At 42.6% G+C, this 12,794-nt stretch overlaps 1 protein-coding gene across 1 annotated transcript; it reads right to left on the reverse strand.

The window, feature by feature from the left end:
* Window positions 1-5,752: 5,752 nt before the first annotated feature.
* Window positions 5,753-12,084, reverse strand: tmem275a (transmembrane protein 275a). Its single transcript, XM_088927415.1, has one exon. It carries the CDS (start codon window positions 12,082-12,084, stop codon window positions 11,524-11,526), a length of 561 nt encoding a protein of 186 aa, XP_088783541.1. The 3' UTR covers window positions 5,753-11,523.
* Between the last annotated feature and the right edge of the window lie 710 nt (window positions 12,085-12,794).

The following is a 12,794-nucleotide window of genomic DNA, read 5'->3' on the forward strand; positions in this document are numbered from 1 at the left end:
AAGCTATTACAGTTGGAAAGTTCCCCCCAAATGTAGAATAGGGCTGGTGAGGCTCCGGAATTAAACAGAACCCCTTCGACACCCTGTCTGATTTTTTAAATGTCTTCCTCAGCACACGCATTAGAAATAAATATCCAAAACAAAACGCACACAGACAACATAGATGCATTACATTGTCTTTCTTCAAAAGTCAGTTTCTGCAGTTGTGTCCCGCCTAGGATGTAATTTTTTTCTTTTCTAACGAACATAAAACAAATCTGTATGTTTGCGGTTTTTTTACACCCTTTTTAACCTCTTAGGTATTTCAGCGCTTATTTAGTACTCACGTTTAGTAACCTACGCATTCTCTCAGAGAGGCGGGTTTAAGTCTCTGAATGGTCAGAATTCTCTGAATGACGGCTATTTAAACCTATCAGAGGAGCTTTCTCTGCAGCCGGTCTATTTGAACGTGTAGGAGGATTCCAGCAGCTGTTGTTACAAACTTGCCAACTTCCAGAGTACACTGAAAGCCATTTTTTCAAGGTAAAGAAAAACATATATTTTAGCGAATGTTTGCTTTTGCGCTTGCATTTTGCTCGTCAGCCGAAAAATATGCTCCTTTTCTAAACTGAGACTCAAGATGAATATTCCTATGAAAAGGGTCGAGTTTGCTTCATGCTGATGTATCTAGTTACTAAACAGTTCTGGAAAACCTAGATTGTCTTGTGTTTTGTGATATTTACTCCGTGGTGTTGTTTTTATTTTTTTTTGTAAAATATATAGATATTATTTACACATTGTGCGGTTTCTCTCTAAAGCGCTGTTTCAGTTTTAGTACAGCTGCTCTGTACTATTGATTTTGTTTATTACAAAATAGTTTCACTGCAGTGAAACCAAACTTAAGGGTCCTGTTTAGAGGACACTGGAGTTCACTTGCATTTGTGATGTTTTGTGAAACGATTAAAAAATGTTTGGTTTTGGTCATGTAGAGTGTAGCTATAAAAGCAAACACAGATTTAGGCGGATATGCCTAACCGGGGGGTCTGTATTGTTTTAACTGAACGTGTCTTTGCGGCTATTACTATTACTTCTGCTGATATCGCTGCTACTCTTATTACTGCTATTGCTACTACTCATGGTACCTATAGCTCCTACAACTACTGATATGATAACTACTACTGTTATACTGCTGTTGCTAGTACATCTACTGCTGCCTTTACTGCTCCTGCTTGTACCTGCTGTTGCTCCTACTACTAGCAATAATCAGAATCCACCTACTGTAGCAGCATCATTGACCTTTATCAACTCTTTACTTTTGCATTTCTCTCCAAGAGCAAAGAACTGGCAGCCTTTTTGTTTTTTCATTCCCTGTGGTAATGATGATAATTCCCTGCTTTTATATTGTACTTTTAGTCCCTAAGGATCCCAAAGTGATCTAGATATAAGTGGATACATTAACCACCACTGAAGTACAGACAATTTTCTAAATTACTAGTAAATTTTCGGTTCTGTGAAGAGCTGCTCTGTACTTTTAAAAATGTCTCTATTCCTGCATCTCTGCATGTAAAGTCCGGCAGCTGTATTTTGCAAAAATCCAAAAAGAAGCAGATTACAGGTGTATGGTACAAGTTTACGCAGAGGAGAGAAATGACTCTGTGCAGAATGGCTGAGCTTACACCCTGATGGTTTGTATTGGATGGGAAAAAGTTGGGACACTGTTCAGCCATGACGTTCCTGTTTTTAAAAAAAAATACATTGCAGAGTTTGAAAAGACGTTGTGGAGTGTGTACAGTGCAGAGGATGTTGAAAATCAACAGTACAAAACTGAGAGAGGTCCGATGTTGAAAATCCCCCTGCTCTCACTGACCTGTGAAGCAGTGAGGTCAGCGCTGTGTCCATGTGTGTAGAGGTGGACGGGATGAAAGCTGGAAGGTGTCGCATGGTTCAGTTTTGTCTTCTGGCGATCGCAGATTTCAATCATGGCAACGGGTGGAAGAGAGTCCAGATACATTCGTAGGGGATTTTTCTGTGTCTTCGAGTATCATCATGTCTCTGCAGCACTTTCACAGTTCTTCAGTTTGAAGTGCTTTAGTGAAAGAGAGCCGGATGAAGTTTTTAATGGATTGTTTCCTCTGGTAAAGATTAGGTGGCTCAGCAGTTTAAAGGGGAGTCCTACATTTCTAGTTAAGGGATTACTTTCATAGTAGAGGGTAGTGATAACAGAGATTTGGTAATTATGCTCAGCTGCATTCCTGGAGGCACTGACACTCTACTTGATAGTGTACCGGTTTCTCCCGGAAAAGAAATCTGAGTTTTGGAACTGTTGCTTTGAGACCTTTTCATTCACACAGTCTTAACTAACAGGGATTTTAGGATTAAAGAAGTGGAGATTATTTATAATGTCATGCACATACTGGTACAGCAGTCAATTTAAATGCCTGAATTATTTCAATAATCCCTCATACCATAATTTTAATTCATATCAAATGCTCTTTGTGAAAGCCATTTCAGTCTTCCTGTGCTGAACAGACTTCTATAATCTGATAGTGTGGTGGTGAATTCTGGTCTTAATATAATCTGATTGCACTGTGAAGAATTCTGGTCCTGTCAAGATGTTTCTACAAGAATGAGAACATCTGGCTGGAAAAGGACCTGCTCTTCACAAGCATGTTATTTTTATCTTCACTTGCTGTTCAATTCACACAACCCAAAGTTTATTCTGCATCATCTTTAATGTAGCTTGTATTGGCAGCGCACAACTGAGTTAGTTGAAGTCTGCATGGAAGAACAGTGGAGCACGCAACAGATGGGATCTATTGGAACACGTATCCAGCTGATTGTCAGTGGTGTAAAATAAATGACATGCATTCCCTCAAGATCTATGGTGGTCAGATCGGGGGAAAAAAATAGCTCTCATATGAGTATAAAGAGGATTGTGCACCTGAAGAATACTTAAATACTTAAGGATTGGTTAGATCAAAGGTAATGGAAAGGAAACTCCAAGACTAACACTGGCTTAGCTGGCTAACTGGTCTTCAACAAAAGATCTAGGAAAATTCTCACTCATGTCTTGTAATTCTTGGACTCAGAACTGCTCACTTTAAAAGAGTGCGTCTTATCTGAATGGCATATCAATCTTATCTGCGGTTATAATTAAACCATGAAAAAATAAAATCTGTTCTACTTTTTTTTTTGTTTTTGGGAGTAATCAATCGATATAAATGGTAGCTTATTTTTTCTGGCAAAGATCCATCCAAGATTAGTTGTCAGAACTTCATCATTGCAGTGGTGTGAGTCTGAAACTTTTCTCATCTCATCGAGCACCTCTACACCCCACCTCCCATCACTTTTAGAAAATGAGCCTTTGTTTTTAATCTCCTGATCTATTGTTAGAAATAATAATTTGTAATTTATTATACCTCAATCGGAGACCTTTCCATAGCACAGGTCTAACTTTAAAATGATATAGAGTATACTGGGAGCATCATCCCTAAGGTGCTGCCTTTCATATCCAATCTCCTTATTGAATACAGGTCTTCCGTCTTCAGGGATGGTAGCTTCCTTCCCTGAATAACCAGAATCCATAAAATATTTAAAACCCTTATTAAAGATGCACTGCATTCTTGTATCAAGAACAACGGTCTCTCTAGGCCGACGGTGCTTTTTATATAGAAAGGAGAATGAGCTCAGGCGACATTGTTGATCCCTTTTTAAACGTTTCCCTTGGTTGACTTTCTGTGTTCATTTTGCAGTGCCCATCGAACTAGGCTGTTGGGCTTTTTCAGGGCAATCCCCGTACAAGGCCTGTGACGTACTGGACATCACAGGGCCAAACGGGGGAAGAGCCCAGCCAGGGAGACCACAGAGGCAGTGAGAGTGAGAATGAAAGTGACAGTGGCCCTGGATCAGAAGGAGCGATCGGTGGGTGTCTCCCCAGTGCCACCTGGACGCAAGCTGAGGCCATGTGACGTCAACAGACCTTTGATCCCAGGGCACCTCGCGGGTGATGTACCCGAGTGCATTCCTCAAACACCGTGCCGACATTATGGTTTGACCCTGGCATTAGTGGAACGATATTGTGTAGGCTCTGTTGTGCACACCCAGCTCCACATTCGCCCTGCTCTCTCCTGCACCACGCCTTTGCAGGCCTGTGGGCTTGTCTTTCACTGCTGCCGTTAGCCTGTTCCGCAGAGGTCTGCGTATCCACAGATGCAGTTTTCTGTTTACAGACATGTGGCAGATGGAACGTCTAGCTACAGAAAACAAGGCAGGAGAGGGGTCGGTTGGTTTCCTGCAACAGCTTTTCCACGATAAGACTAATTTATTCCGAATGTATCCATCATGCTCTAACATAAGCTATTGTTTGATGTTGAAAGCTCAGGATAAATGGAGCTACTGGAGAAGGGGGAGGTGAGGGGGAGGCTGACAAGTGTACATCAGTTAATAAGTAGGTAGATTCTGTGTTGTGCTATATCTGTAACCTGCCCCAGTCTAAACAAATTAACCGCAGGTCACTGCTGTAAATGAGATGAGGCTCCTGTGTGAGTTTTACCTGATTAATTGTATTTTAATAGATTTAACTTCTTAAGGTCTGGTGGAAAATGGGCAGCTGTGTTGTTCAAATCGCATTAGAAATCACATGCATGTGTACAGAATATTTCACCTGGACTAATTAAAAATCAAGCTGACATTTTTATCACAGAGTCTTTATAAGGGATGTCATACAGACATGGTTCGCCAACACGAGCTGTTTGATTGTAACGGAAACCGGGCCGTACTGTATCGGCTCTGTTCTTCAGCAGCTTTGGGTTTTCCGTGGAGAGATTACACTGGAGGCTCGTCAGCGGTTCAGCAGCAGTGCTGGTAGTGTGGGGTTTCACTAAACCCTTCACTGCAAGGCTGAATGTGGGCTGTGCCTTTAGCCAGCTGTTGCAGTGATTCCCAGGGCCAGGGAGGCCGAAACCTGGGAGCTTGCGGTATTATTGACATGAAACACGTCTTGTGGTCTCGGGGCTGCTTTAGATCTCTTGTTGGTTTGGTCGGCTTGAAGTGCAAAAGACGAGACCTGTGCAGGTCTGGGGAAACGGATGTGTCCATCTCTCCGGTGCAAATCCAGGGGCCACAGAGCATGGTTAGCTTAAGACTAAAAGAGAAGATCGTCAGAATCATGTTGTAGACCCATCCTCTACTCCACCAGACTCCAGGCTTCTGACTTCCACAACTTTTCCTGAGCTGCTCAGGGCAATCGGACCCGATTCAGGTGGATTCGCCTGCTACCACTGGCTGGGGGAATGCACAGAGATCAAGAGGCACAGCGTTTGTAGCTTACGATTCTCCTCTGGAAAGAGCAGTTTTGGGGTTTTTTTTTTTGCCTGTTCACTGGGGACTTCTGTTAGCCTGTGTAAAAAAAAAAAAAAAAAGACAGTATCAGCCCCCAACAGGGAGGGTCCAGGAGTCCAGAGGAGAACTGGATGGGGAAATGTTACAGTTGACCACTCGCCTTAAAGCAGAATCAGGAAGCAGTGTGCAGTTTGCGCCTGTGTGCCCCCCATCAGGCATGGGAACAGGATGGAAACCAAACGGCCTCACTGCGGGAATGCCCACTGAGTGGAAGTGAGCCAGCCTGAGAGCAGGTTTAACTATGGAGCCCTGCTGTCTGCCCAGCAGACAGGCTGCGGGCTGTTTTCCTTATGTTTCCAGTGCAGTATCACTCTTATCTGAAGAACTGACTCAACTTTCCTTCCGTGCTGGAAAATTAATTCACATGACAGGGTTTTTTTTGTTTTTTAATGATTTATCTTATTTATTCACTTGAGCTTTTTTTATACAGCATTTATGTTTAGACGAAATTTTGATCGTAGCGGCATGAAACGGCAGTAAATACATCAAATAATACCTGAAAAGCAAAATAAATAATTTTTTTTTGCAGTTGAAACTGTACATCATTTGATTTGAGATTATCTAGATGCTAGTTATGATACTTACTAATGTACTTATTTATTAACATAATAACGTTATCAATAAAATGGGTAGTATAGGCATGGGGAAATTAGGAAGAACAGGACAACAGTAACATAAGATTACTAGCAAATATTTGCATTACAATCTGCGTAAACACCTGCTTTAAACAGAAATTTGATAAAATGAGCTTTATTCTCAAACATGTAGGTTGTATGTACAGTATATGTATATCTTTCCCCTTTTCTTCTTTTGTTGTGTATTACATATGTGCTATTGTACAGTGATCTGTGTTGTTCTAAAGTGATAAACAATTGCACTATTAAATAACATTTAGTCCGTATGTACAGCCCTTATTATTAAACACAAATTAGGAAGAGACCCATCTCTCCCACTGCATTCTGACCTGCCTTGGCTCGCCTTCTCTGACAAACAGCATGTTGCCACATCCCTCTTATAAAACCTCTTCAGTCAATGACACGTGCAGCTCCCTCACATTGGAGTCCATTAAGAGTTCTCGCAGAGCTCACGTTGCAGAAAAATGCTAGATATTTTTCTTCTGTAGTCCGGTATAAAAACGTGCTGTATCTTCTAGAAAGATCTTGCTAGCAAAATGGTAGAAATCTTGAATACCACAAAAAAAAGCTTGACTCTTTAAAATACTCTTGCCCAAAAGATTGGAGGGTGTCTCGGGGGGGTATGTACTCCTCTTGTTGACAGCTCGATACAGATTAAGATAGCCCTCTTATGGTCTGCCATGAGACCTTGATTGCTAAGGCAGTCACCCTTCCCAGGGGACTTGAAATCTGTAACTCTCACTGGCCTTGTCGCAGGAGATGGAAAAAGAGTAGGGAAGCAATATTGACTATTGGCTTTCACGTGCGTCTTTCTGGATGTGCAATACGACAGGCAAATAGATTTTCATGTTATCTCGTGAAATGTTTCTGCGTCCTTGTTTAAATGCACAGGCATGCAAATGATGCCTTTCCTTCCTTTGAGCGGGATTACCTGGAGTTGAATTTGTGATGACGGTAGGGGGTGAGTGGGGACCAGGAGGGTTTGTAGTACTGGGGATTGTTATGGCTGCAAAAGCTGTTGTAAGTCTGTCTCGTTGCGCTAACGTCGACCACGGATTCCTAGCCACAGAGAGAGTATATTTGATAGGGGGTTCCTAATATTTTACTTATTTTTTTCTTAATATTTAAAAAGAAAGTCTTTCAGGAATCGTGAGTGTGCGTGAATATGCCATGAATGCATAAAAAGGATCACAGGTATAGAAATTGAGGAATATTGTACTTGTGTAATGTAAGGCCATAAGTGGGGAAAAAACAAGAGAGTATCTTGAATATTGGGTGAAATGAGATATGTGGACCCCTGTGTGTTAAGAGGCGTGATGCTGATGATTGATCATACAGATATGTCTGTCAGAAACAAAGAACACAAATGGCAATAAAAGGCAGCCAATTGCCTTTGCACAGGCCAATTTGTATAGCATGCAGATTACTGCTTAGACCAAACGTAGGATGGCAGAAAGCTGGAGCCCAGCCCTCCAGACAATGGGCATCTTGGGTACAAGACAGGATACATTCTGGACAGAACACCAGTCCATTATAAGGTGTATACTCTGTGTATAGAAATGGGGTCTTCTGAAGTCATACCATTTGAATTTGAATTTTCTTAAAAGATAAAAATCCTAAAGCTTGAGATATTTTTGTGGGTGGAAATCAAGACATCTGCTTTCCCGGATGTAAGATTATAAAGTAATTCCAAAAAAAATTTAAAACCACAGCAGTGAGGGCCAAACGGTTACCTGTGACCAGGACATATTGTAACATAAAACAGATCGTAACCAAGCAGAAGTGCAAGAAAAAAAGAAGTCAGCAGTTTGAACATATAACATAGGATCAGATGTAAAAAGACAACAGCGTAACAGCAAATGTCCAGATGCTTAAATATAAAATTAAAGGCAATCAATGAAACATGCACAAATGCAGAACTACACTAACTAGCTGAGTGAAAGTACATTCCACAGTTCTTCCATTCAATTCAGTCGTTCGATGTCAGAACAAATGCAAAATAAATCAGCTCTGTGGCTTTAAGCCAACATGTAACACAACTGTTTTGCAAAAAAAAATCCTAGCAAATGTTGTGACTACAGGACTGTCCACAAAAGAAAGTACAATGACAGAGGGAAAAAAAAGAAGCGCAAACTCTGGAAGTTGAACAATGAAGCAATGGGTACAGCCCAGCCCATGAGATAAACACTGCTTTATGAGCTGTGAAGCTCAAAGGCAAATTGTTCAGCTTCATGTGCTGTGTCAAACACGATGGACTACCATAGATGATCTTCAGCCTGGCTGGGTAACGCAGGAAGTTTCCCCACTCGAAGTGGGCGAAGGGATTTTTGCAAAACATTTTCTGCCCTGTACTGTGAGACGCATAATGAAGGCAAAGATATCAAAGCATCTAATTTTCTGCCCACCTGAAGGACGAGCTGTCGGTCAGTATAGCAGAGAAGTTTGATCGTAAGAGGGCTGCCCTGCCATGTACCAGCCCCTTCATTTTTCACTGGTCCACCCGGTGATGGTAGATGTTTTTAAAAAAAACTAATAAGCCAAGGATAAGCAAATTAGATTGTTGGCTTCTATTCTCCAGTTTAAACATATGGTATTTAAACAGGGCTACTGTATCTCTTCCTCTGATTCTCCAGTGTTATCACAGCTTTGGTGCTGCCCCACCTGCAGAATATCCACCAGTTTACTGGTTATTGTTATCGGATGACCCTGCAGTTGCAAACCTCTCTTTTGACTGCTGCAAGTTAGACTGGATGGCCTTAACATCAGTGAAGGGGTCTGTTTTGTGAGAGTTTGTGAAGCAAAACACAATAAAATACCTCATTGAGCAGAGCCATGTATCGGAGAGTCATGGTAGTTGTCCCCAGTGAGTCATTACAGAGAAGTATGGTGTCTGCAGTTTCAGTCTAGGAGGTAAGCTCTTTTCTGGCTTCCTTGCACTTGGTTATATGGGAAGAGGTGCCTGGATCCTATTCTGACAAGTCATTTGTATTCTTATACAGCATTCTACCCAAAACTTAATTTTTTAAAAGAACATGTTTGCTGAGTGTAAGAGTAGGAGTCTCCTAACTAGTCTAGGATCTTAGGAAAGAGCCTTTGGCAGTTTTCTAAAAAGAGTTTTTTTCATACTGCAGTTGTTCTTAAAGAGGAGGGATCTGATCTTTTCTGACAATTAACAATTTACATCCAAATAGATGTTACAAGATTTTTTTTCACAAAGAGAATTCTTGTATCACCGATGAGTCTGACTAAATTACTGTCACTGTGTTTTATTGTACCGTGTTCAAAGTATCTTTTCTCTATTACAAGACCAACATTATTATGCTGTTTTACTGTGTCTCAATCTGTTACAAATCCTTGGAGGATGGAGATCTGGCAGAAAATTAGATGATGTTAAAACCTAATAGCCTGTTGTTTATGCAAAAACTCAGCCTAATAAAATAGTGGTTTCCCATCTAATTCTTGGAAAGGTTACATAACATCGTTATTGTTTTTATAAACTGTGCTAGTGCGAAATAAGCTGAAATCAGCCCCCAGCCTCCAGCCCCATGTTAACTTGACTGTGGCAGTATGTGTTATATTGCAGGTAATTAGACATACAGATTATGTTTTAATGTTACATTTGGCAGGTTTCTCTCTGTCTTTATATGCTTATGAACCCTACAACTACACACTGAGGAGAATAAACGAACATAGGAGGAATTGGAGGGTAGGCATGTGTCCAGCTGGGGTTGCTATGTCAATCCTGGGCAGGGCTAATCAATATCCCAGTATTCGTAGTGATTTCTGCATTTAATTGCGTACCATTATGCTGAATGTGTTTTCTTACAGTATCCACTTAAGTTCCCCCCCCCCCCTTAGTCTAATAACTTATGTTTCACACTTTTAAACGAAAGCAGCAATTTATTGTATTTTAATTTTCTCCTTGACTGCTTCTGTCATGTTTCTGATAAAATTATTTTTTCATAGTTCTCTGCACATACTAGAAATAAAATGGCCAAGCATGTTAGTGGCCAGTTAAAAAACGAGATGTTTTATACCGTGGTTTTATAGGTCTTATTGTGATTTTATAGATTTATAGATCTGATTGCACCAATACAACAGTCTAGGCACTCATATCCAATACTGTTTCAGCCCCTAGAGGCCATAGAAGTATAAACCGAACATGTTTTCAAACCTGCATTAACTCCCGAAACTCGAATTTGTTCACAAGACCACTGCTACACCTCAGTCTGATTAAAAATATAAAGAACCTCAGCTGAGAAATAAAGCTCACAGGATCATGATCGTGCTGTGTGAGGAATCGGAATTTCTGTGGGGTGACCAACAAGTACAAAAGCCAGTTGTAGACATTTACCTGTTTTTACGTTAGTGGATGTAAACTTACAGTATATGTCAGTTACAAAAAACAGTTTTCAGACATGAAGAAATAAACCACAAAGCTGTCGACAAATTAAACGGATACTGTAAACAACCTATGTCCTGTCTCACTGTATAAAAATATTGTTCTTCACAATGTACTGTACTCTCTTACCACACTGAATCTGGTAGATGTGTTTTGAGGCTTTCATAATCACATTTTTGAGGAACAGTTTCTTAGGACTAAGTGAAAGGTGCCAACCCATAGGAGATCGATATTTTTTTGTTGATTGGAACTTTGTACAAATGAAGCACAACAGAGATTTCCAGGTAAGGAAAGACCCTGATCCTGAAGAGCCCCAGTCCCTGGGGCAGGGGAGGTCATCATCAAATCGCCAATTTGTAAAGATATGGAACAAGTGCATTGTAATGGATTGAACATGCGATTTGTTAAGTAATTTAAACCTCATTCAAAGATCATTTAGGACAGTTCTCTTAATTGAACGGATTTCCTGCTTGATTCACCAGTATCTTAAGGGGGTTCCTAATCTTTAATGTACATAATCGGTAAATAATCTTTAAACAAAGCATCCCACAGAACTGGATTGTGGCTCTCCAGGATTAGGGATGGAAAGTCCTGGACACGGTGCTTCTGCCTCAGAATACTGTCAATGCACTTTGCTCTTCCACTCGCCATCACAGAAGCACAGAAGGAGCCGCGGTATCTTTAGACAACAGCTAAATGCCTGCATCCATCAGAAGGTTAAGGGAAGGCGGTCTCATAGCAGAGGCACTGAAAGCGGTCTTCTCTTACGAGCTCTCCTGCTTCTGAAGTTCAGACGTGCTGGTCGGCCGTTTCACTTCCGCAAAAGGCGGGATAGCACACTATCGGGTGTGAAGTCCCAGTTGCATTTCGCGTGGTATCCTGTGGCTAAATCGGACAGAATCTCATTCTGCTGTAGTGGGTGTCTTTATTTGTTTTTGTGCATCGCTCACTGGACTGCTTGCCGGCCACATGGCCTTGGTTGTCTCCGCAGTTGATGGAGGCTCTGCACGTGCTTTCCTCTAAAGCCCACACGCAGTGGTGTGGCTCCCTGGCAGGGGGAGGTGATGGCCACCGTGGCCGGGCTGCGTCCCGCCGCGCGCCGCTGTGCTAGGTGGCGGTCAGGTCTCTGGGCAGATTGAGCTGGACGGCCTCTCCCCCGGCCGAGTAGCGGGCGGCGGGCCCGTTGCTCTCCATGGTGAAGAGCTTGCAGGCCCGCGCGCCCTCGTGGGCGGGGCTGGACTTGGGCGAGGAGCAGGGGGAGTTCGTGGGGCTGAGCTGCACGGCCGTGGTGTCCTGCAGCGTGTGCTCGCTCATCTCGATCTCGAAGGCGGTGTTGCCCGTGTGGACGAGGCCCAGGTTGCTCCCCCCTTTGGGCTTGCGCGAGCTCTGGGCGGGAGGGCGGCGGCTGCAGACGCAGCACGCGCCGAAGAAGGCAAACGCCACCACCAGCAGGATGGGCCCGATGATGATGGGCGGATTGTTCATGGGCATGAAGGTCCCAAAGGCGAAGGCTCCCACCAGGGTGATGTTGATGCCCGCTAGCATGATGCACAGCCCACAGGCGCAGCACAGGGCTGGGGAGGGAAGTCCCTGGGGCCTCGTCTTCTTCCTCTTCTTCTTCGGCCCCTTCTTGGGCACCGTGGTGGTGCTTTTATCCGTGAACATCATCTCTCCACGCTGGCTCTCTCTAGCTCTGCCTGAGGGTGGTGCACAGAAAAATGGGGCTGCCTGCGGCGGACATCTGCTTGTCTCAGTGGGAGCACATCTGCTAACGGGAGCGAGAAAATGAATTAAGAGCCAGGGTATCTAAAGAGAGGAACAGTGGTGCTGTGACAGTGCCCTCGCCCCCAGGATTATAAGTATTGTGCGCTCTTTTGACAGAAAACATGAATCGCAAATCGGACAAAGCCACAAACAAAATGTACTGCAGTAACCTGCAGCAAAGATCTAAAAAGATGTAAATAATCATGCATTGTTCCCCCTTTATTGATTTTGCTCAGTTACCTGCAGACCATTAGAAACCGCAGTAGCCGGAGTACAGTGCGTGATGTGTGAAAGGCCTGTGTATATGCAGCCTGCGATACTGAGCTTTCATGTCATACCATGCTTTGATGGAAATGCTAGGGGTGATCAAAGCTTGAACATACAAAAGGAGCAGATAGTGAGGAAGCAAAGGAGAAAATTACTAAGCCATGACAATCCTGAACCATGACAGTGAGCAAAGCATAGATTTAAACACTGAAAATTGATTTAAAGAAACACTTTACAGCTTTAGAGGTTTATATAAGTTAGCAACGTGATTCTAAATGTGATAAGAAAATCCAGCTAAAGATCTTAGCAGGGCTCAGCAGGAAGTCAGTTTGGAGCAGAGAGCTCTG

This window comes from Atractosteus spatula, chromosome 11 (assembly GCF_055471065.1).
Source record: "Atractosteus spatula isolate fAtrSpa1 chromosome 11, fAtrSpa1.hap1, whole genome shotgun sequence".
In the NCBI taxonomy this organism is placed as follows: domain Eukaryota; kingdom Metazoa; phylum Chordata; class Actinopteri; order Semionotiformes; family Lepisosteidae; genus Atractosteus; species Atractosteus spatula.

Excerpts from the sequence above, each read along its gene's own strand:
- tmem275a (XM_088927415.1), bottom strand. The coding sequence starts at position 12,084 with ATGATGTTCACGGATAAAAGCACCACCACGGTGCCCAAGAAGGGGCCG.